At 39.8% G+C, this 26,165-nt stretch overlaps 1 protein-coding gene across 2 annotated transcripts in view; it reads left to right on the top strand.

Annotated features, from left to right (window-relative positions):
• The window catches only part of ripor1 (RHO family interacting cell polarization regulator 1), a 63,855-nt gene that overhangs the window by 13,089 nt on the left and 24,601 nt on the right, over positions 1–26,165 (top strand). The window contains exons 1-6 of one of the 2 annotated variants that reach the window (XM_041996430.1): positions 7,507–7,785; positions 24,386–24,509; positions 25,447–25,599; positions 25,698–25,776; positions 25,862–25,885; positions 25,975–26,028. In XM_041996430.1, the coding sequence (XP_041852364.1) occupies positions 7,767–7,785; positions 24,386–24,509; positions 25,447–25,599; positions 25,698–25,776; positions 25,862–25,885; positions 25,975–26,028 (453 nt within the window). In that variant the 5' untranslated portion in view covers positions 7,507–7,766. Of the gene's footprint in view, positions 1–7,506; positions 7,786–24,385; positions 24,510–25,446; positions 25,600–25,697; positions 25,777–25,861; positions 25,886–25,974; positions 26,029–26,165 lie in introns of those variants that run through there. The other variant, XM_041996431.1, reaches the window with a different exon arrangement.

Raw genomic sequence — 26,165 nt, 5'->3', positions numbered from 1 at the left:
TGTGGAGAAAGTAGAGCTTTCTGGGCTTTCTTGGCCAGCTGTGTGGTTTGAGTGGTCCAGGAGAGTTCCTCAGAGATGTGATTCCCCAGGAATTTGGTGCTGCTGTTGTAGAAAAATTACCAAGAGTCTGGAATGAGTAGTATAAGGTTTATTTACAGAAGCATTGAAACAAAGAATTACTTGCAAGTAAATGAGAGTGGTCGTCCCGACTCGCATGAAGTCGGCAGAGACTCTGATGATTCATCAGACAGGAACTTGTTTTATTCAGCTGGTCCCCAGCTGAAGGTCAAACAGCAAAATAATAATATGAGGAATAGAAGACTGAGTGGCGCCACCTTCTTCCAGTTTTCAGACAAAGCCCACATACCACAACAAGCTGATATCCCAAATAACTATTGCTATCTAGCAGGTCGAAAACCAGCCTCAACTCTGCCATATCAGAGCTCTGGAAGAAAGTGGTCAGTCTGACCTCACACACACACACACACACACACACACAATGAAAACTGTAACTTCAGTATTCTGTAGAATGAGAATACACAATATGAAAATGTAAAAGTGAATGGATTAACAATATTAAATTAATAAAACTGAATATACATGTGATTAATATTAGTATAAATGAGTGATTATCATATGCAGCTGAATTTCTTTCACACTGCTCACCCTCTCCACAGCAGCACCGTTGATGGACAGTGGGGGATGCTGTAAGGACCTTCTCCTAAAGTCAATGACTATTTCCTTGGTCTTCCCCACATTGAGGAAGAGGGTTTGGTTAAAATATGGGCTCATTTTGAATCTGGTGGCAGCAACACATCTGTAAAAAGTTGAAACAGGGCTGGAAAAGTACTTGGTACAAAAACAAATGGAGGAACATATGCCAGCTAATTAGGGTCAGTAACGTGACTGGATATAAAAGGAGTATTTCAAAGAGCCTGAGCATTTCCGATGTTAAGATGGACAGAGGTTAGACAAATTGGGTCTGAAACTGTAGAATAATTTCAGTAAAATGTTCCTAAATGTCAAATTGTGAAGTTCTTGAACATTCCACCATCTACAGCAGGGGTATTCAACTAAAATTTAAAGAGGTACAGTTAGAGAAAAACTTTAGAAACGGAGGTCCACGCATGTGGGTTGGGGCGTGCCGGTTTGAACCCCCGCAGTAAATAAAGAAAACAGAGCTGTTGACACTACTTCATGAAAAAAAGGACTGTTCCATTCATCTTTACCATTCTGCATCCATGGGTTATTGCTTTATTGTGGAGAACCAGGGCATCTTTATTAAAGGGGGAAGCCCAAAAAAGCAACTACACTCAAGAAAACAAGCCCAAAATCTGCAACCCACGACTGACGATAACAGTTGATGATAAGAGGCGGACTTGGCAACACTGCTGCCTTACACTGGTGCAGTCGTCTGTACCTCCCTCTTTGTTTTATGTAGCTGGCTTCCTTTCTCATTCTACTGTCTTGTTACCTGCCTCTTAACTCTAGTCTGTGTGCAGTGCTGCACAGACTTAATTGGCTGAGTGTATCACGTGGGATGGCTTTACTCACATGCAATTGGTCTGCATGTTTCATGACCGCTACTGTGAAGACAAAATAAGTTGCGTCAGTTAAAATAAAAGTACCCCAACAGATTTTACAGTTTAGGTCTGGGTCCATATGGGACAGGTTCTGGGTCCAGATCCAGACGGTCTGTTTGTTAATGATCTCTGATCTATACTGTCTAATATCATCAAAAGATTCAGAAAACCAGAAGGAATCTCTGTGTGCATGGGACAAAACTGGATGCTGGTGATCTTTGGGTCCTCAAGCAGCACTGCATTAAAATCAGATGTGATTCTCTACTCTATCCACACATGCAGGTTAAAGCTCCATCATGCAGAGAAGAAGTAATATGTGAACAGGATCCAGAAACACTGCAGTCTTCTCTGGTGCTCATTTAAAATGGTCTGAGGCAAAGTGGAAAACTGTTATGTGGTCAGATGGATGAAAATGTGAAATTCTGTTATTAGAAACATTTGACACAGCAGCCAAACTTGAAGTTACAGCATTGATCAACTGGATGAGTGATGGTTGAATTAGAATAAGCAGGTTTACATGATGGATTGATGTTATCAAATGCATCTACTCTATATGTCATTATCCTAAATTTACATAAAGGGACCTGTATAAAAATATGCTGCGTAAAAAGAGAATTATTTCTCTGAGTGAATCTGATGGTAGTGAATTTCTGTGATTACTTTCATTTTTTAGTTTGTGTGGACTACAGTTGTGTGTTAGATTCCTTTGCTATCCAGTCAGTGTGTTAGCTCAGTCTCACTCTGTACCAGTCTCAAGAGGTCTTCACCATTCATGAAATCCTCCCCCGTCACCTTCAGTTGCTCCTCCTGTCTCATTTCTCACATCGAAAAGAAACAGCTGCTTCCTCTGCAACACTTCTGAGGACACAATTTGAGTTTGGGATGTGTAGATGCAACACCAACAGGTTCAGGTCCTAAATTAGGATTAAGATGCTCCACAAATGTGAGAAACCATCACCTGATGACTTCAAACTGATGGCATGTCAGTCTTCTCCAGCCCAGCTGTGGTGGTGTGATGGGTTGAATTCGGATTGAATACATGTAAAAGGTTTGCTAAATGTAGTCTGTGTTGGGGCATTATTGAAGGCACCAGTAGAGGGAGATGATAGTGCCATATCTAAACAAAGCAATCAGTATAATGTGTTTTAGAAGAAATGTCACATCCAGAAGAGCTTTTTTCTGCTCGGCCTCTGTCACTTTTAACACAGGACTTTTTCTGATTCTGGCCAGAAGTGAAATTCACCAGTCAGTTGTGGTGACAGGGTTCACTTTCACTTTGTTTGGACCTGATCTGCACAGCTGCAGATTGTAGGAGCCATAAAGCCTATGGTCAAAGGAGCAGACGTCTCACACTGTCAGATGTTTTCAGAGCTGAATCCATACACCATCCACAGAGACAAACAGGCAGGCAGATGAAGAGAAGCCAGCCAATCAGGAAATGAGAAATATGAAGGGAATGAAAAGAATGTGGCTTCATGTCAGTAAGATGATGCGGTGTGTGTGTGTGTGTGTGCGTGTGTGTGTGTGAGTGGCATCTGAAATACCTTACTACAGACATGACAGCCCACAGAAGCAGGAAGTTCATTTCAGATAGTTTGTTTACAGCTTGCACAGAGAAGCACATGAACACATCACGGTGGCTCTGAGTGATCAGTCGTTATAGGGTGAAGGACCATCCTGTGTTGGGCTGGTATTTGGACCAGCTGCTGTGCTGTGTTTTTACCATTTATCCCTGATCATTTACAGGCTGATACACGCCACCAGCCAATATTTCAGGAAGATTGACTATAACTTTAGCATTCAGAATTTCCACTAGACACATTTTTGGGGGGAAGCTAATCCAGATTATAAGTATAACTGAGTGCATTTAATCATACATGTTTCTTTAATTAAACTGTCATCTGTGCTTCTGACACGTTTGGTAGCATAATGAAAATCATTACTTACATCCCTGGATCTGTCGTTGCCCTGCAGCATCCCAAGGCTGAGAAACCACACCTAACTTTTTTATCATAATAGTGCATTTTATTTATAAAGCACTTCACATTGTAATGTCAGAATTCTGTGGCACAATAAAAATGACAAAACGAATAAAATCACAACATAGCCAGTAAAAGCAATCTAAGAATTAAAATGTCCTTTAAAAAAAGAAAGGTGTTAAGTTTGTTTTTTTTTTGTAAACTTTCTAGAGTCTCTGGAGCCATAGAGTTTCCACAGGCGAAGCCTAGTCCTCCCTTTGTGTGTGTCTTCGGGTACATTCACTTTTTTTTTTATTCAAAACATAATCTCTTTATTCGGAAAGTCTGCTTCGTTTGGGGTATTTTGAGTGCGCAAACAAATTCTGATTCGGATCAAAGAACCAGACTTGGTCCGCCTAAAAATTAGATCTCAGTCTGTTTTAAGTGGACCAAATGCAGGAAGCAGACTACTAAACAAAGTGCATTGTGGGTTCAGTTTTCTTCTTCCTTGTCTTATCCTTCAGTAATTGTTGGTGCAGCTGAACTGAGTCCCCAGTTGGACCCAATCTGGCAGACTCTGCAGATGTGAATGTACCTATAGTTCTGGGAGGAGGACCATGTGGACCGGATCTGTGCATCCCTAATAAACAGTCATACCTTTCTATATATACACACAGAATACCATGCATCTCTGTATTTTTACTGATATTGGAGGTAAAGCTGTGATTAATTTCCATTCTGAGTTTGACACATCAGACGGATGTGGCGTTAGTCATTCAGCTAGACATCTGAGAATCAGAGACAACAGTATAACTTGTCTTTGGAGATGAATAAAACATCTTTGTTTAGTACCATTAATGGCCACCAGGTGCTGCCTGCAAATCACCTTCAAATCATAACATCTGATTCTGAAATAAATTTTTTCCAAGCTGGAGGTGCCTGTCCCACCGATAACTGTATTTAATCATTTTTTCCACTAACTTTGACCCATTTTCTCTTTATGGTCACCTCTTTGGAGCTGAATCACTGTATTATTCTTTATTTCGCTTCTTTTTGTTTCATTTAATTTTCTGTAGCAGAAGCAAAAGACAGTTTGTCCTCCACCTCATCTGGCTTCACCTCCGCCTTGTTGCCTTCATATCTGCATATATGATAGTGATACGTTGATGATATGATTCACGCAAGTGTCTCGTGTGATTCGGCTGCTGAAAAAAGCCGCGGAAATACTCTGCGTAATTCCAGGTGACAGTGAGGTGATACAACACATGCAGCACTGACTAAAGCAAAATACATCAGCAGTTTGGGAAAATTTCAATATGATACATTCCAATAAGATAAGATTTAACTTTAATCTGTTGAAATGATAGATAGATAGATAGATAGATAGATAGATAGATAGATAGATAGATAGATAGATAGATAGATAGATAGATAGATAGATAGATAGATAGATAGATTTTAATATAGCCCAAATGAGCCCTCACACTCCTCCAAATGAACCGTACTATCCGTGGAAGCGGACCAGGGTTAATTTAATGTGGACCGAACAGTGCCAGTACTAATAAATAAATCTACTTCCGCATATTTTTGCTTGCGTTCACATTTTTGCTCCTTTTGTGTAAACAGGATGTATTAAATGAATTAGTTAAACCTGCGTATTTAGACATCATTTCCTTGTATGAATCCCTGAATATATTTTTTTATCAGAAATTAATCCACACAGATGATCAGATCATATATTTTGGAATCAAAATATCAGAAGAATCAAGTGTTAACACATTTCCAGAGTGACGGTGTACATGCAGGTTTTTTTTAAAATGGTTGCATAAACATTCATTTATCAGTAGATTTAAACTCTTGAAAGGTGTAAAACTTTACACAAAACACATTAAACACTGATGTCTGAGACTAAAACGGGTGGCGGTGATTTAAATGTGAACTCCATTCATTGCTCAGCAGCTTGTAAGTTATTAATGTTTCTGCACTGTAACGATTCCTTGCTTCTTGTATGAGCTGATCATGGTGAGGACTTTTCTCTTTACCTTTTTTTAACACTAGAATTACCAGGATTTTCATTTTCTCCTGTTTTAAGTTAAGTTTTTATTCTAGTTTTATTCTAGTTTTCAGAAGACAGCTATCAAATTGGTGTATCCACTGTTACATGTCAGTCAAGAGCAACACACACACGGATGCATGGTTTCACTGCCTGCAGGCAGGTGACGTTCTCTTTCGCTCATATTTGTCCTTCTATGAGAGACCTGGAGTTTGCATTTTGTTGCTCATCACAAGGTGATTGATTAAATAATCTGGAGTACGTATTTATTTTATTAGGATCACTGGTTTGCGGTGATTGACTACAACTAAAAGATCTAGCTAGTACAGTAGTATAACAGTACTAAAAATGAGATGGGGAGGAATGTTGAGTGGAATATTTTTTCCTGTGTTTCTCCTTATTATCTATTCTTGTTGAAACCAATACCTAACTAACATAAAAAACTATAACTTAAAGATTGGTGGATAATATACCTTCATCAGTAACCGTAGGCCAATGCCTAATGTCATCAGTCTAGACAGGGCTTGAAGTACACCGGAGCTTTTGGGGAGCCTTTGTCGAGCGTGCACCGGGACTTTGTACATCATGTGTACATGCATGTATATTAGTGCACATAGCGCAGTCAAAAATATGGTTACTACAAAATAAAATCCATTTGCTGCTCCTGTATGCAGCTTGTTTAATCAGAAACAGGGACGGAAAGTTCTTTTAACAACCACAAAAGAAAGCATATAAAGTGTATTTTGTATGGACTCTCACAGCAGGCTACAAACAACGCTGCTCTCCACGGTGCTGAAGGAAACAGGACGGATCACATTTGGAGGCTTTAATTAAATAAATTTAATAAATAAATACAACACAAAGCTGATAAATTAATGCTATTCTTTTCAAGACACATCAGGAACCTTTTTGAAAAATTTAATGTAACCTGAACGTGAACTATTTTTAGGGCTCCCCCTCCAAGTATCAGCTGAATGGCTTTAGAGCCATGCTCCCCTTAGCTCCCCTGTAATTTGAACCCTGAGTCCAGATATTCATTCTGCTGTCAGTGTCAGCAGACGGCAGCAGATACGAGGTTGCCACCACAAAAATGGCGGCGCTGCAAGATGACGCAACACACAAAACGGCCGTCAGATTTGTCTATAAGTAGCAGCTGACAAACAGAAAGGGGTGGGGCTTATGAGGAAGAGGAGGAGCACACAAATGAACAAATTATCAGAAGCAGCATCAGAATATTCACTCTGTTGTCTTTTTACTCTGTGACCCAATGAGTTGGGTCATGGACATCGTTGTCAATGAAAAGGGGCCCTGCAGAAAAAGTTTGGGAAGAGCATTGGCTCTCAGAAATCTCACTCTGATCTAAATAAATTTATTCTGTATTTTTTATTAAGGTGATAAAGCAAAAATGAGCAACTCAGATCCGTGAATGTCCTGCTGGTCATTGTGTGTGTGTTTGGTTCTCCGAGTGACAAGGAGAGATAAGCCTCCAACAATACAACCCCTCTCTGTGTGTCTGATGTTAATATGGGATAAAGTCGGCATGTGCTCTACACAGATAAACAGTGACTGGTCAGGTCCACAGCAGTGGAAACTGGGAATACTGGGTTCCTGGAATCAGACAATTCAACTTCTTTTTTTTACCTGAACTGCTCATTTTAGAGATTAAAGCAGCAGAAGGTGAAGCAAACATCCGTCGTGTTATGTCCAGGATTACGCTAATGGAGCCCAAGTTCTTCTGCTGTCATCAAAAACTATAAATGTCAGAAACAATAAGTCCAGCAGGCAGAGGGAGGGGCAGGAAAAAAGGGTGATGTCAGCAGGGAAGAAGAGGGGGAGGACCGCCTTGCTTTTTCCTGTCTCCGATCTCCTCCTCCCCCCTCCTCGTCTTATCAGTGTGGTAGAGAGAGGGAAAGGGGATCAGTGGGAGAGTGGACGGATTAACGGCTACCTCCAAGGCGATGGAACCAGATAACATGGGAAATAGGCTGAGATAGACAGGAGAGAGGTGAGCGGAAAGGAAAACATCAAAGAAACAGATGACAGAACAAGTTAAAAAGTGACAGGAAAGAAAGTGAGGAAATTAAAGAATTAATCAACAATCAAACAGAACTAAGAAGTGAGGAGCGAGCGCTGGTTTCTGCACCCGTCATAACGTCTACCATCACAGCTACCATGTACAGTGGATATGGAGGTATGAAACACAGCTTTTTTCAAATCATTAACTTTTCCTGTTGGGGTGGGTCCACCTGCTGGTTAACCGCTCTGTAACTTATCAAGTGATGTTTCCTCTAAATACCAGAAGACTAAAGCGGGGAGTGAATGTCCTTAGTGATCTGTTGCTCTTCAGACTCTCAGCACTGACAGATAAACACCTCAGGTCACTGAGCTGTGACAGACCACACCGCCATCACTGTCACATGACCACAGGGTTTAGTTTTAACCCCTGCTTCCATTTCTGTTCTGGTTTCTACAACATTTATCCAGCAGAGCAGAAATGATGCCTTCATATTTCCCAGTTTATCCAGTAACAGACCATAAGGAACCTGTGTGGATTACAGCAGGGTTTTTGGTGGTTTCCTTGTGAAAAGATGCCAGTTATTGTAGTCAGTGATTAGGTTCAAAGTCGAGTCCTCGTTGTGGATTTCAGCAGATGTTGATGTCCAGCCTCATCAGAGGTCATTACATTACACATTTTCCAGGTCAGGTAACTCATGAGCTTCAGGTAGACTGGTCAGGATCTGAGGAACACTAACGGAGAACGGTTGGAATAACGTCTGGAAAACATACTTTATTTTTAGTTTTAGCCAACAAGTTACCAGCATAAAATACGTTTTTAGTCCACATCAGGGACTTAATTTCTTAAGGCCCATTTATGCTTAACTCAGAAGACGGATATGCAGTTTTGTCCATAATTTGGTCCGTTTTCAGGGAGCTTCCGTCGCTTGACGCAGAAGATGAAGCAATACCATCGGAAACCGCGGGGAGTGCTAAGTGAAACAGCTGACATGCGACCAGGGAAACAAACAAACCAGAGAAGAAGAAGAGAATCAGGAAGGGAACAAAAAAGTAGAAGAGTGAAGATGAGTACAACAACCGTAGACGCTGTGAGAGCTTTTAAAGAAAGAGTATATGTGAACGTTTAGGGCGTGTTGGGCAGTTGGAAACAACTTTATAGCGATGCATTACTGCTGCCAAACGGTGTCTGAACCTGACTTCAGCTCACAGAAGTGAACTCTGAACTTAGCACTGCCCACTAGTGGAGGAACGGACTGAACATGGCAACACAAAAGGCACATAGGAGTATGAGGACAGTAACGTATGAAACGTTTAAAACGGACATTGCTATTTACATACGTAAGGGAGCATAAATGGGCCTTTATACGCATAAACTTTTGTTAATGCCAGAAATGTTGAGAAGTCATTTTTTGCTAGTCCAAGTCAAGTGTCAAGTCTTTGAGTGTTAAGTCACTTTGAGTTGTAATGAGTAATCTGCCGTCTGGTCTGCTTAGATCACTGCATTGTAATATCCAAGGAATTTGAAAGCCATACTCACCCTTTTTTTAACAGCATTTTAAATAACAGCACTGATCATCAACGTAACACAATCAACAACTAATAGATGAGCTCTGACAAAAGCAGAAACAGGAATCCTGACAGTCAGAACAACGAAAAAAACAAACAAAAGAAAGACGAACAAGAACCGGTGAAGAAACATCGTAGATGAACCGTCCAGAAAGAGGAGCGGATGTTATTAAGAAGTAAATGTCTGCTGTGGATCATTTATGTGTTACAGCATAATGATCTAACAAATGAGAGAAGAACAGAAACTCATTCATCCCGCCAGATTCTGAGTCGCTGTAACACCTGGTGGAGATGCAGAGGCACACTTAATGGTGATGTGTAATTCCTTATTGATCCCGGAGGGAAATTCTCCTCTTCTTTGCTTTACTGTGGGCAGATCTGCCCTCGATATCAACTGTCCAACATTTCACAAAAATGCTGAAAGAATCTAGTTGTAGTCTTGTAAATAGTGATTCAGTTTTTGTCAAATCACAGTCTGAGACTTCAAACTCTAAACGTTTGTCTAAATGATTTCTAGGGTCTTTTGCAAATCATTTCAAAGTCTTCTTATGTAAGCCCAGCCTAACTGTATAACTAAATGTGAAACTCGCTGACTTGTTTACTTGTTTTATTTATTTATTTTAAGTTTACCGTTTTTCTGTCAATAGTGTCTCTTTTCTGGAAATGTACAGTACAGCTGGTGGGTTTTTCCTGTGACTCAGTATAGCCAGAAACTGAACTAGTCTTTTCCTGACCCTGCCCTTCTCACAGGATGTTACTCCCTCCTGGACTTCCCTCTCCTAAAGGCAGTAGTTTTAGGGAGGTGAGGGCCTAGAGTCATAAGAGAGAAAAATGGAGCGAGCCCTTAAGGATTTTTTAGGAATAACTCCAGGCACTTTGTGTTGGTTGTGTTTCTTCTCTTGACTTGAAAATAGTTGAACATCAATGTGATTTAAGGGTTCACTGCAGCAGCGCCAAGTAAAAAAGGAAGCATTCAGTTCTTTCCTTAAACTTTTGTAGTGTAATCCTTCAAAATGTCTATAAAAAACAAACACTCTCCCTCCATTAAACACCCCCGTCTGCTGTAGAACCGCTTGTCTCTAAAGATGCTTGTTGACAGCTCTGGCTGGATTTTTATGAATTAAGAGCCAAACAGTAGTGACTGTGTGATCTGATGGATCATTATCTCAACATCAGCTGCAACTAAAAATAGTTCAGAGTTTCTTCATCCTAGCAGTTGTTTAGGTTGGGATGACCCCAGGACACCCCCAACACCCACCAACCCAACAAATGTGGCTTAAAATTAAATATAGATGAATAAAAAGTAGTATGAATAAAAACTTAAAGCCACTTTTGTGGGTGACAAAAAAGTGACACATCTTTAAAACGAACAAGAAGAGTTAGCTCGCGTCGGAGAAATGACGGAAAGAGGGCAGACAGTCAGAAGACAGTGTGGTGGTACAGACCAAGTTCACATTGTGAAACAGTAAAGAAATTAGCTAAAAGTGGAAAAAAAATCTGTATCTTTACCTGATAGTGAAAACTAAAAAGCAGAGTGCTAAATATTTTAAATAAACATATCTTATTATCTTATTATATCTGCTTTAAACTTTGGCCTTTATTTAATTTGTTGTCCTGCTGCTGCAAAGAATCCACAGACCATGACACTTCCACCTCCATGTTTCCCAGTTCGAATGAGTTTCTGTCCCTGGAATGCTGTGTTTGGTTTACATCAAACACGTCCTTTGTCAGATTCACATCCACCTGTATATGGGCACTGGGTTAAAGATGTCATGTATTATATTCAGCTAGAAAAGATCAGATACACAATGAAAGGCTCTATACAGAAAGTCTATGATATCTGGCAACCTTTCCTAATTCACTTTGACAATATAGAAGCAAGTAAAATGGCATAGCATGTCTTGTAATTTTTTGTTATGTATTATTTGTTTTAATTTTTTTTTTTTTTTTTTTTATCTTTATTTTATTTACATATCTATATTTTTCTTTGGGGGCATACATCATAACACCCTTTTTCTTTTTTTTCCTTTTTTTTTAAAATTAATCTATTTAATTATTATTATTTCCTAATTATTCTCATTATTGTACTTATCTGGCTAGATATTGTTTACTTGTTGAGGGCAGGGTTTTGGGAGGAAAGAAAGAGGAACATTGTTCACTGACTATGTACGATTGTTGCTAAGCATTTGTTAAATAAATAAAAAGACTTTGATAAAAAAAAAAAAAAAACACGTCCTCTGTCTGACCTTCATGTTTCTCTGAGAGAGCAGAAGCATTCTCTCATGCATGTTTTTCAAGGTCCTGAGGACATTTTAGGGTTTTTAGAGACTTATTTTAGCATCTTGTGGTCTGTTCTACGAATGAACTTGCTTGGGTGGCAAGATCTAAACATTCATTCATTCATTCATTCATTCATTCATTTTCTGTACTACTTAGTCCAATGAGGGTCGCGGGGAAGCTGAAGCATATCCCAGCAATTAACAGGCGAGAGGCAGGACACACCCTGGACAGGTCGCCCGTCCATCGCAGGGCCAACACAGAAACAGAGACATGTTGGCAGTTGTTTCAACTCAGTTACCGTTACCCTATAGTACGTTACTCCATTACTGGCCAAATTAATACATTTTGGCCAGCAGCTGTGAGCTTCTTCATGTTTACAGGGGTGATGCAGCACGACATGGGCAGTGTTTCAAAGTCCGCTTGTTGTACTTGTTTTTCTGTGAAGTCGCTTGTAAATACCGTCATATGTGGGTTGAGGCTTCCTCTGCTCCCTTCATGAAGCCCCCCTGATTCTCCTACAGCTTTCCACAAAGCAATAACCCCTGGATGCAGAACAAAATGAGAACGCAACAATCCTCTTTTTCAAGAACAAGTGTCCACAGCCCCATTTCCTTAGATACCGCGGGCATCCAAACCCTGCCCACACGCACACAACTTCACTTGACAGAGACACGGTGAAAATGCTCACGAATAACTAAAGAAATATCTAAATAAAAATAATTAGAATTAAGAGTAGGAAAAAAATGGAGGCTCAACATGGAGCATGGATTTAATTTTTGAGCAGCTCTTATATTACTTTTTATTTCTATTTATTTATTTACAAATAATCTGCCGGCCTAAGTTAAATAAATTAGTGTTGAGAAATAAATTTGTGTTGGAGTTTGTTTTATATTTCGTACAACGTTGTAGCCTAATTAAATTATAAGGATATTAATGGGAGGATTTTTAAGAATGTTCTTAAAAAATGTAACAGTAATTTTTCACAGTAACGCATTACTTTTCGGTGTAAGTAATAAAAAAGTAACTGAGTTAGTTTTTGAATGAAGTAACTAGTAACTGTAACTAGTTACTTTTTTCAGTAACTAGCACAACACATGCTGAGTAACCGTGTTCTGATCACGTTCCCCTGATGTGATGCACCTGTGTGTGATTATAAACATTTTAAGTGGGAATAAATGTGGGGGTGTCCTAGTTTATGCTTGTTAGTCATAAATCTGGGTGGTTGTAGATGTATCCTCCTGGAACTATTCCTTCAAGCGAATTCTATCAGCAATAAGCTCACACAAGCCAGCAGTACGGCCACGCCGTATGGTGTAATTATTATCCTTCCTCATGGTATGTTTTCCTTCTTCCCACTGTGTTTGTTCTGAATCTGCTGGTCTGTCAGGATTTGACATTCCTTACATGTCTAAGGCACACGCTCATTTTTCCCGAAGGGTAAATATGTACACACGCACCCAAAGTGACCTGGAGAGTTTTTAGTAGATGTAGTCTAAGTTCTGAGTTAAGAAACGTGGTCCAGCAGGTGGTGAACGCTGGTCACTGGTCATCAGATTCAGAAGAACACAAATGTTCCTACCTGCATATGATTTGTTTAAAGATCTATTCTATTCTATTCTATGGTAGTTTAGCAGACAATGTCCTCACAATATGTTGGCTGATGATACGATAATTTTTGGATCCCATCAGGAAAGTTCCTCAGAGGTGTTGTTAGATATTTTGTGTGGTAATTTGAGCTATTCGATGAAAGTTCATGGTTCAGTGTTTGTTATTATCGAATCTTTAACTCATAATCCTAGAATTAAAACTGAAGTGAACACTAAAGTGTCTAAGCTGCTGACAGAAACCTTTTTTACAGGACTTTGTGACTGAAGGCCTGAACTTGAAATCCAGTGACTCTGTCCTTTCAACACATCTAAACATTTGTGTATGTTTGTGAGTGTTGAGTTGGAGTTCATTGCAGGTGGAACATGGACAGCTACATGTCCATCATTGTGGCAGAGTTTTCAAAGGGTCCTGAGAGTCTTGTAACCAACCATGATGTATGTAAACACTAAGGCCTGCAGTCCTGTTAGCTCTGTGTTATTCTCTCAGTGGACAGTAAAATCTCAACAGATGATTTGGAAAATTCAGGGGGCATCAGAGGAATAGCTCTGCAGTTGATCAGGTCTTACCTGGTTGATTGAATTTCCTGTCTCAGCCTCGCTGTGTCCTTCTCTGTCCCATTCTTAAATGGCGTCCCACAATGTTCAGTTTAAGGCCCTCTTCTTTCCCCCCCCCCCCCTCTGTTTGCCCTGTTTGGTTCCATAATTAGGAAACACTGTATTTAATTTCATGATTATGCAGAAAGACAAGGTTCTCGATTTACCAATCAATTTACGATCCTACCCTCACCTATAGTCACCAGCTGTGGGAAGTGACTGAAAGACCAAGATCGTGAATACAAGCAGGCAAAATAAATTTCCTCCACAATGTGTCTGAGTTCTCCCTTAGAGATAGGGTGAGGAGCTCGCTCATCCAGGAGGAGATCAGAGTAGAATTGCTGCTGGTCACCTCCCTGGTCATGTGTTCCTGGAACATCCCACTAGGTGTGACCCTGTGGAAGACCCAGGACACACTGGAGGGACTGTGTCTTTCGGCTGATCTGGAAACACCTTGGGATCCCCATGGATAGGGAGAAGGAAGTCTGTTTTTTTCTGCTTAAACTGCTGCCCTCATGAACTGACCTTGGATAAACAATAGGGGATGGATGGATGGATGGATGGATGTTATGCAGATGATAAAGATGGACGGCAATGGCTCAGGCGGTAGAGCAGGTCGTCCAATGACCCGAAGGTTGGCAGTTTGATTCCCACTCCCGCAGTCATCTGTCGTTGTGTCCTTGAGCAAGACACTTAGCCCTCCTTGCCTCCAGTGGCATCACTGGTGAATGAATGTGGATGAATGTTTGGTGATGGTCGGAGAGGCCGTAGGCGCGGATTGGCAGCCTCGTTTCCGTCAGCCTGGCCCAGGGCTACACACGTAGCTTACCATCACCAGGTATAAGTGAGGAGTGGATGAATAATGGATACACCATGTAAAGCGCTTTGGGTGCCTTGAAAAGCGCTAAATAAATCTAATCCATTATTATTATTAAAGTTAAAGCAGTTGTGAAATTATGAATTTAGTTTGCCAAAAACCAACCAGAAGCTCAGAGGGAATTGTGCCTTCATTGTTGCTGTTCCTAAATTGTGGAATAACTTCCCTCTGAACATCATGCAGGAAAATTTCATGATCTGATAAATTAAAACTCACTTTTTCTCTTCTGTTCAGAACTTTGGTTAACTGTGTTTTTTTTCTAAGTGCCGTATGAATAAAGTTGGATTCGCTTGGCTTATTTCACAGTTTATCAGTCATCTTACTGAGGAAATGTTTCCATCCCAAATGAGTTTGTTTCCATGATGCAGTTCCAGGTTTAGGACATCACGAATAATACTCTGGAGACAATGAACCTGCACTGTGATCATGTGACCACCAGAACTTCTATCTGAATCAGATCAACTTGCATCACTCTCCGAACGTGCCACTGTCGGGGTGTAAATGGACTGTGGTTGGTGCACAGTGTGGTGTGAAAGTGTGGGGAGGGGGAGAGGGGGAATGTTTTTCTAGAACTGTTTAGAAGGTGGGTGTCAGACAGCATCAAACAAAAGGTACAGTGTCACACACTCCATTAGCATAGAGGCGATTAGAGGGCTGAGCATGTGGCTCAGCTCCAGTGCTTTTAGACCATCAGCAGCAGCAGGAGAGATGGTGTGACTGGAGCCTGTTATCAAGACCGTAACACAATCTGGATCAGAAGTTCTGAACTTCCATGTAACTGAAGCTCAGAACTCAGGGTAGCCCCTGGAAATCTGAAGATGATGGAGATGAGAAGTGATTTGGGACAGTAGGATGTGTCGACTACCACTGACCTGTCTGAGGTGGATATCTGACAAAGACCTGAAGCCTGATCAAGGTTGGTACTTTATCTAGTTTCTGGGTGTAACTGGGCTGGAAACAAACAAAATGATACCCAACAGGTTGTTTTACCTTACCAACCTCAGGGAGTGAATGCTGGGGGAAAATCACAGGAGAAGGATTAGACAAATGTGTCAGAGTGTGAGCCAATAACAGATGGATGACAAACGGGACAGAAATCAGAGCACCTATAAATAACCCAATATTAACCACCATAAAACCACCACATTTAATATGTATATAAAACAGCTGCCTGCCAGTTTGTAGTGTTTAGTCCTGGATTGTGAATCTGCTAAATTCACCAACAGAAGATCCTTCCGTGGTTGGTTCTTGGTTTTTGTTCACTTTTACACCCTGCTGATTCATTTGTATTTAATTTTCATGCTTTTCTTTCGGAAAGGAAAGGAAAGGAAGGGAAAGGAAAGGAAAGGAAAGGAAAAGGGAGATGTTTGTGTTGAGTGGAAAAATTAGAAACATGGAAAAAAAGTGTGGTATGTTAGCCATGAGTTTAATAAGAAGCCTAATAAAGGTGTAATTTTGCATTTGTCATAAAATTTACATTAAAGGGATGTTGTGTAAGAATCACTTTTATCTAACGTTGGAATCATGCGTCACATTCATCTCGCTTTCTCAAGCACGTATTGCAACAACCATAGCCACGATGTCTCAGAAAGCAACAACGGTGGAAGCATGTCTTCTGATAGTTCATGGAGGGTTCGCTCAGGTGAAGAGGTTCGTGATTTCATAAATATTGCAAACTACATCCCATCAAACTGTCAGATATCGTTATTCTGTGGGAACGGATCTGAACGGGGAAACTGGTCTCGATGCAGCACTAGCTTTTTGTCACAGTAAAAGCCAGCTTGTAAAGCCTTCCCACCTTCTCAGCTTTGCTGCGCCTGAAAGCCGGCGTTTACTGTGATTATGAAAGCAAATGAAACCATGTAATCACACACTTCTGTACCAACGAGGCTGGTGTATTTTAGCAAAAACTACTGTTATGCTGCCCATGGTAATGAGCAACACTGTCTAACAAAAACGAATTAAAAAAGTTAGCTTTAGGCTAATTTAGGCAGTAGCGTTGACTTACTTGTCAAGGAGAAAGCTGGCAACTTCAGCATCCCTTTTAAAATCTTTCTCCGTCTTGAGCTCCTTCCTCCTGGGGAAGGCTAGCCCGATATTGATCCTCTTTTTTGTATTGTCTGGTCACGCTGCCCTTTAATTGCCCCCTTTCGCTTTCTTGGTGATGGTAAAACGGCTCCCGTGCTGCTGTTGCACATGCATGATCCTTCATTTTTGTGAACAACAATTTAACAGATTTTCCAACTTGCCGGGGTAGTAAGCCGCTCTCGTTTATCTTCCCCTCCTGCGTCTTAATCCCTGTGCCCTGGCTCGCATTGGTGCTAATTGTCCCTTACCGGCAGCTGTAGTTTCAAGATGGCAGACTGTCATGGTTCTTCCCTACCAACTTATATGTATGGACAAATCTGAAAATCTTTGCTTACGAGAATGTGTCAGATCATTAGCAGAGGTCATAATACACCAATGATAACTAAAAAATGCATGCAGACATCAATTTTGACCAGTAAACAACAGAAATGTTTACACAATGTTCTTATTACCACAATTAAGCTTGAATATTTTCAATTATTAAAGAAATTTAAAAAACAATCTCCCAATAATACCAATTTAATTTATTTGTAACTCTGAACATGAGAACCCATCTCTTTGGAGTGTAAATGATGTCTGTGTATCTACTTGTTTCCTGTTCAGCTTCATATTGGTGCTGTGGAAAGTCTGCTGCAGCTCAGAGGGAAATCCAGGCACAGAGAAATGTCACAGTTCTTGTTTAGGTGGAGCTGATTTGGCCTCTTCGCTTCTTTATCCCAATGGACTTTTATTTCTAGTAAAATAGATTATTGTAATGCCCTGCTCTCTGGTCTTCTCAATAAAACTATTTCCAACCTACAATTACTCCAGAGTTCAGCAGCACGTGTTCTGACAAGGACCAGAGGGCGGGAACATGTTGGACCAGTTTTAAAATCGCTGCATTCGCTCCCCGTGCGTTTCCTTCTTATTTATTAGACTTGCTTTTAGATTATGAAACCTTGCGAACCCTGAGGTCCACTGGTACTGGCCTCTTGGTTGTTCCCAAAGTCAAAACCAAGACTTATGGTGAGGCCTTGTTCCACCATGACGGGCCTGAACGGTGGAGCAGCCTGCCAGAGAACCTCAGGGCTGCAGAGACTGTCGATGTTTTTAAATTCAGGTTCAAGACCCACCTTTTTAATCTGGCTTATAGCTGAAGTTTATTTGATTTTGTTTAGAGCTTCACTTATTTATTCATACCATCTATTTATGCGGCTCTCCGTTTTGTTTTATTTTTACCAGAGTACACTTTTTTTTATAAACTCATTTATTTTATTTTATTTTATTTTTCTGAACTCTTTTATCTGTATTTTTATTTTTGTCACTCTCATCAGTTCTTATTGTCTATAAGTTTATTTAATCTTGTTTTTATTGTTTAACTCTCTTCTCTTCCTCTTGGGGATCCTTCACACTGGTAGCTCTACCTGCTCTGTCTGCGGGGTTGTTGCCATGGTGACTGCCTTTGTCTGGGTGGCTGGGGGTCCTGCACCGCTGACCTGTGGTGTTGTCTGGACCCCGGCCAGCCCTGACCTGTGGTTCCTGTGGCGGCGCCCTCTGTGGTCATGGGTGCGCTGGCGTCCGGTGTGACTGGATCCCTGAGATGTCGTTTCCTCACAGCAGCGTCAAGCAAGATGTTTTCATTTTATTATTATTTATATGCTTAGATTCAGTTAAGAGACAGTCTAGGGATGGGAGTTCTATAAATAAAATTGATTTTGATTTGATATTGGACATCTGCAGTATTACAAGAGGAACTAGCAACATTTGTAAAGCTCAGCTTGAAATATTTCCAAAGCTATTTTAAAATTCACCCCTCTGTCAGGTTTTTGATTTGCTAGTTTTGACAATGGCTCAAAGCTGCTCCTTTATTTGCTTCTATAATCATTGCCACCTTATAACTTGCGCATGTGTCACTTTTTTGCTGAAGTGGATGTTCTGAATCTGAGATGAACCCAGAAGTTTCAGCACCAGTAAATGACGTTCACTGCTGAAGAAAAGTTGTTTTTCCCTTGTGGTGTAAATCTTTCCACATCATGCCAGAGAACATCCAGCAGGGAGATGGATGTTGACTGGCTCTTTGAGCAGATCCTGACGAAGTTTTCAATGAGGTGGAGTCTGAAGTTTTCGTTTTCCTGGATGGGCCAGATCTGTTCTAAAGACCTGTGCTGATGATGGCCTTTGAGAATCACTCAGTCTGCCATTTGTCATCTGAGCAGGTCTGAAGTGAGGCTTACTGTCAATTCACAGAATTGCAAGACGTCTAGAGCTCCATCTTTATTAGCACATGTCAGCAGGTTTGATCCAGTTTGAGGGGTCCAGTAATCTACAAGAATCACAGGATCGGGCTGGTCAGATCCTGTCAGCATCAGATCAGGCTGGAATTTGGGACCAGTTTTTAATGTCTGAGAGGCAGATTTTAAACACTGTGGGTGTTCTTTAGTTCATACTTTTTAATCACTCACCGCTTTGTTCTGCCCTCTTCTTCTTTGGTGTTTTACGGCTGTTGAAGGAAATGATAAACACAGCTCTGCGACTTAGTTGTTGAGGCTGGAAAATCACAGACTATCAATCCTGTAATATTCTGTTGGGGCTACAAACTCTCAGTCGTGGGTTATCGTTGCAACTATGCATCCATGCAGACTTATCCACATCCCGGGTAGAGAAACTTCTCCACCTCTGATTGTAACTGACCTCACCGTGCTGGTGTTATCAGGCTGGACAACCAGACTAGCTGACTCATACAGCTGGTTTTTGTTGGTTCCATCAGTCCCATTTCATATTTTCTTTGACTGGTGTTCAGACTCTCCTCTGCTGTGACTCTAGTCAGTAAACTAAAGTAAAGAGCAGAACATGGGGTCAGATGGCTTTGGATAATTATCTACAGGTGATGGATGGAAATCCATTATATGATCCACATTAGTCCAGTTTCTAATAACTATTGATATAAACCAATTCATGAAAATAATTACCTAGCTAAGGAAACCAATGGATTGCATAAAATCTTCTCTTTGATTCAATCTTTCAAACTGCATGTGGAGACAATGGAGAGGAAAACCTCCATCAGAGCCAGAACCAGGAAGGACGGCCATCTGCCTGGACCAGTTGGGGTTGAAGAAGACAGGAAAGAGGGGTCAGCAAGCAGGATAACTCTAAGCCAGGAATACCTGCTGACAAAGAAGGAGAGAAACACAAATTAATGACAACCACAATGTCAGATATGTATATATGGAGAACAGGGATGTCATGATTATAGATTTCCTGGTTTGATTATCAGAGAAATTATCGGGATTTTTCTGCTTTATTTAAATTCCCAGTACAATAAATGTGTAAAATTACATGAGCACTCCTTATAGTGCTTTAAGTTTTATTTATTTCCATCTTTTAAACATAACAAAATAATATAACAACAAATTTAATCATGCAGTCTTATTCCAACTAAATCCCCTCAGCTCTGTAAAGAATAAATAAATCCTACAAATTAACTCTGGATTTATCTCAGAGAAAACAGATGGAAAAGGCTGCAGGACTCTTTACCTGGACTTGGGAGGCTTCTTTCTGGTTATTACATTATAAAAATAGTTTTAAACATTTGTTTTTCAGTAGAGAATTTAGAAACACAGAGAAAACATCCAGCAAGCTTTGCCTTCCTGCTGTCTTTTAGCAGAATATCTGCTGTTTGACACATAAATAAGACAGGAACAGTGGAAATGAAGAAACAAGACAGATCTGGAATTAAATATGGTTTCTTCTACAGACCATTGTACACTGATGACTGAAAGGCAATGACCTAACACAGTTATTTATTTTTTAACAGAGAAATTACCTCAAAAAAAGACCAATTCCAGTTTTTCGATTTTTTTTCATTCACATAATGTAACGTTCAGTAATGCTGCTGGACTCGTCATGTTGCTGTAAGTGTAATCAAAGTTGTACATAATTCTAAAAGTAACACTGACATTTAATGTCAGTGTTATGTTAGATAAACATTAACAGGTGGTAAAACATATTTGATGTATTTCCGTTTTAATGTCATGCTTTACAAGTTTTTCATTGATGGACAGGTCGTCCACATGGAGCGGGCATTTTGAAAGCCAAACAATTCTAGTGTTTTTTAATCCAAGCAGATCTCAAAGTGAATAAATTTGAAAATGTTTAAGTGACACCATAGCCCATCTCCCTGAACCTGCAAAGGGAAATCCCACCACACAAGTTTTTTCACATGCTCTATGTCTTCTTCTCTGTCTTTGGCGAATTTCTGTAGCAGCTTTACAGCACCAGTAACAGGCCTGGCAGATCTACTACAGCATTTTTACTGCTTTTCTGTGGACACACACATTTCCTGAAATTACTCTCTTTACACAAAAGTTTTAAAAACTAATTCAATTTTTTCATGTGGATGTAGCCTTAATCTGTTTTGGAAAAACTCTTCCTCTGCTGTACTTTCCCACTCCAACACACATATTCTGCAACTCGAATGGAAACAAAGCAACACAAGCAGTAACGCGGGGATGTTGTGTAACTTTGTCTTTGTTCTGTGTTGCACTGATCTGTCGATGGTTCAGAAAGTCATGATATCGAGGGATGTTTAGGATTAATTAATTGTGGTGTTTAATACTGTGATTTATTATGAAATCAAGTAACGGTGGCATCACTAAGAGTAAGGAGAGGAAATAAATGAACTCTCAGATTTCAGCTTTTCATCAGCTAACATTCCCTTATATCCAGGAAATGGAAAATGACTTCTTGTTGGAGCAGTTTTGTCTTTCATGGCATCGACAGGACAGATGACTGGTCAGCCAAATCCTCCTCCTCCTCCTTAAACAACTTAATGTTTTGAAGCTGGTGAATATGATGGATTTTAGTCGAGCTCTCCTTGTTTCTTTGATGGGCTGTGTTAACTGCGAGGCTCAGACCAACATGATCATTTGTCAGAAAATGGAAGACGTGTCTGAATGTTGGACCTGACCCAGCTGTTTATCTCTGTTCATACCTGTCCCAGGTAAAGTCAACAGAGGACAAAGACATTTCTTCCAGCTAAAGATAAAATCTTTCTGCATTTGTTCTGATTGTTTACATAAAGAGATAACAATAAGGTTGATCCGCTGACTTATTAAAGTGCTCTTTTCATCCCCCTTTTTTTTTTTTTTTTTTTTTGTTTAGCTCCAGCAGTACTGACCTTTTCCCGTCTGCCCTCAGGACTATCTCCCTTTGTTGAATTTCCTGTCAGGAGAAGCAGTTACATCTGACTTCCTGTAGGATTGTGACATTTCCTGTGCTGTGAGGGAGGTGTTTAGTGGCTGCCTTATGAAGGCTTTTCAGCTGTTTTCAGAAACAGGATACAGGACACTGAACAGAAGGAAAACGCTGACAATATTTATCTACTGACATAAGATTAAAAAACACAACACTACAGATTTCAGATGGAAGGAAAGTAGAAAATGAACATGATTAAAGATGAGAAGTTTCTTTTCCTTGGAAATGATGAATCTGAGAGTGACTTCAGGACTTCTGTTCTGCGTTTACGCTAACAGTTGATCCGATTCAGCTGAGAGCATTTTGACATGTTCATCCTGACGTATGTCATCCAGCATCCTGGAAATGATCTAGCAGAGCTGCTCTTTTAATGCTAACTCAGGCTAGATAAGGCGCGTTTATTTGTATAGCACATTTTATGTACAAGACAATTCAAATTGCTTTACATGAAATATTAAAAGCGTTACAGATGGTGCAAAGAAAGCATTAAAAAGTAGTAAAAGGCAGCAAAAAAAAAAAAGAAAAAATCACAAATCATAATAAAATCATAAATTACATTAAAAATTTTAAATACAAGATAAATTAAAAAGTTACTGTGCAAAATTCACGCATAGGAGCATGAGAAAATAAATGTTTTTAACCTGGATTTAAAAGTGTCTACATTTGGTGAAAGTTTAATCTCCACTGGCAGTTTGTTTCACTAGTTTACAGCAAAACAGCTAAATGCTGCTTCTCCATGTTTAGTCTGGACTCTGGTCTGGTCTCTGGTCTGGACTCGTTGACCAGAGTCTTTGGATCTAAGAGCTCTGCTAGGTTTATATTCTCTGAACATATCACAGATTTATTCTGGGCCTAAACCATTCTGGGATTTGTAAACAATCAGAAATCCTTGTTCTGCTCAAAATTGTGGATTTCATCACTTTAACAGTCATTGGGCCTCATTCAGTTTTTACAAACCAGTTTGTTCTTCAGTCTTTTTTTTACAAAGAAGATGAAGATTGTCGTACCTTGGATTTCTTCTTCCTTCTTATTTGTTCTAACACTCTGTAGAAATCCTACGAACATCTGAGTTCTGACATGTTTGAATAAAGTCAGTGTTTGTGTTGTTTTCTGCTGTTTGCTTATTACAAAGCAATGAGAAAACTACAGTAAAGTTTTTGTCAGATTTTTAAAATAACTTTGGGAAATTGAAATTTTGTTAGTAAAAAAGAAAAAAAATGGCAAGATATTGCAGATCGTGTCTTATAATTTCCCTCAAGGGAAAATTTGAACTATTTCATTTCACAGTCAAGACGAGATAAAAGTCCGAGTCACCTGAGATTCCCAGATCCACCTGCTAAATGTGGTCTTTCATTAATAACATTTACTACAACAGTGTACTTTTATTATATTGATGAGTTTTATCAGGAGATCAAGATAATGCCCCGGGTTGCTTGGTAATCACATGATGGTTAATAACTCCACTAACCAACTTTCAGACTCACCTGAAGGTTTTCTTTTTCCTCTCACAGAGGATGCTGGATGTGTTTGGACTCGGCAGGAGGTCCTTTGCTTTACAAACAGTACAAGGTTCAGTATGTAAAGAGAGATGAACATTTTTTCTACGGTGTACCACCTTCCTTTTTAGCCACTACACCACAAGGATGCTCGTCCTGATGCGTTCATGGGACCAGACTGAAGGCTGCTGTCCAAGTTCAGGAGTAATTAGTGACCCATTTGTACTTTAAACTGCTTTTATATGATCTGAGTGTCAGATCTTGTCTGATTATTTATAATGTTATCACAATGAGGACAAACATGTTTTAATGCACATCATCATTATTGTTTGTTGTCAGTCATTCTTTTAGCATTATGTTTGTTAAATTTCCTCATCTGTCTCACCTCTGTTTGTGTCTGCATACAACACATCAGCCTCATGACCTCTTATGTACATTTTTATGCATTTACCAGCAAATCAGGGCCAGCTGACTCATCCCTTCAAAGTAAGGAGGGATTGACATTCCTCAGTCAGAGAAGAGATTCATAACAATTTTCCAGTGCAACTTCAGAACAAATTGAAGAAGATTCAGAAGAAGATATTTGTGTATGAGTCATGTTTCGATGTGATGAAAAACAAACATGAAATGATTCAGCTTGCTTTCACTGCACTTTAAGAGCAGCAAACACAGCAGTGCTGCGTCATCCTTCTGTCGAGACGTCCCTCAGTGATGATGATGATGATGCATCTCTGTGTGCAGGGATGGAAACAGAAAACAGATTATATATCACCAAAATTCCTCTGGGCACTAAGAAGTCTGACAGCTGAAACTTTCACCTTCCTTAATGAAATGAATCGTGTGTATTTTGTAGTGACGTGTATGATGCAGCAACATTAAATTCTATCTATCTATCTCTCTCTCTCTCTCTCTCTCTCTCTCTCTCTCTCTCGCTCTCTCTCTCTCTCTCTCTCTCTCTCTCTATATATATATATATATATATATATATATATATATATATATTCTTATCTTTTTATTTGTATGTCGGTTTTTCAGGGAGTCCGTCACGAACTCTGTCCACCATGTCTCTGTCTGCCCGCCCGGCCCGACGCCTTACCTCCAGGTCCATCACTAGGAGTCAGAGCTTCACTGGAGTCAACACCCAGGACAGACCTTACAGGTGATACACTCTGCTCCATATCCACCACCAGGATCTTATTTGGCTGAAAATTTCCCTTTTTGTTGTTGAATATTCGTTTACTTCTGTAGTTTACACAACATCATGGAAGTGTGTGTGTACACAGGTGTTTCTGTGCCATAAAGAATAGAAACATTGTCTAACAGAACGTTGTCTTCTCAAAACAGGCGCTTGTTGAAAATACTGATTATGAGTTAATAGCAAGAAATATTTGTTAAAGTACATTTATTGTTTATATTTATGCACAATCCCAATTCTAAAAGAAGTTGGAACTCTAAATGTAAATAAAAACAGGATTCAGCAATTTGCAAATCTGATTAAGCGATGTATTTAATTTACAGAAAAAGAGGTGAAACTGAAACTGAGACATTTTACCATTTCATGGAAACATTAGCTTATTTTGAATGTGATGGCAATATGTCTGTAAAAAGTGGAAGTTTGCGTCGGACCATTTTAAATGAGCTGTGGTCCAGAGAAGACGGCAGTGTTTCTGGATCCTGTTCACATATGACTTCTTTGCATGAAAGAGATTTAACCTGCATTTGTGGATTTCAGGGTGAACTGTGTTCACAAACAATGATTTCTGGAAGTCTTCCTGAGTCCATGCAGTGGTTTCCTGAAGAGAATCATGTCTAGTTCTAATGTCAGTGGTCAAAATTCAGTTTTGGCCTGTTCCAAAGTATTACAGATGTGTTGCTAATTCAAAATGAGCTAATCTTTTCCATGAAATGATAAAATGTCTCAGTTATAGCATCTGATATGTAGGTGAATAGTTTTTATTTATAATACATAACATCCCAACTTTTTTTAGAATTAGGTTTATAGTTTTTAATATGTAAAATAGAAATGGAGCGACAAGACCTTTCAGGAAGTTTCTGCAGGTTCAGAATCATGTGATGATTCTGAAATGATGCTGCAGGAACCTCTCGGTGTTCAGCACTCCGGGTCTCAGCAGGAAGACGAGCAGAGCCAGTCGGATTTTCACCATGTCGGCCAAATCCAACACACCACCCAAAGTTCCACAGCCTGAGAGGCTGGATGAAGTCTTCAAGGCTCTGAAGAAAGGACTTCAGTGAGCAAATACACACACCACCAAGCTGGAGGGAATTTTTTTTCATTCTTGTTTATCAGGACACAAAGTGCAAATAACCAAACTGTGTGTGTTTTCAGGTCTTACCTGCATGTTTATCAGATGGACTTGGACAACCTGAGTAGACAGATAAAAGAATCAAAGAGGAACTCAAGACTGGTATGTGGTTCATGTTCCTGGTTCAGTCTGATGTCAGATCTGTTCAGATTCAGATACTGATGACTTCCTGTTTCTTCTTCTTCAGGGTTTCCTGTATGAGCTAGACAAGGTGAGATTTTGTGGATTCTTCTTTTGTTGCTGATGGATGTGATTTTCTGTGAAAACAGCTGGTAAGGATGCTCTGCTTTTCTTTGACAGCAAGTGAAGGTGATCGAGAGGTACATCAGAAAACTGGAGTTTCACCTCAGCAAGGTAAGACAGGTAGCTGTAGATCTAAGAGGTATACTTCCACAAGTCAAGGCAAGATAAATGCCTCATTTCATACATAAAAGCAGTTCAATTTGATTTTTAGAATAAAAAGAAGATAGAAAGAGAAATTGAATAAATGC

This window comes from Melanotaenia boesemani, chromosome 10, assembly GCF_017639745.1.
Source record: "Melanotaenia boesemani isolate fMelBoe1 chromosome 10, fMelBoe1.pri, whole genome shotgun sequence".
NCBI lineage: Eukaryota > Metazoa > Chordata > Actinopteri > Atheriniformes > Melanotaeniidae > Melanotaenia > Melanotaenia boesemani.
The sequence above is the reverse complement of the archived record's forward strand: the minus strand, read 5'-3'. Positions and strand labels throughout refer to the sequence as shown.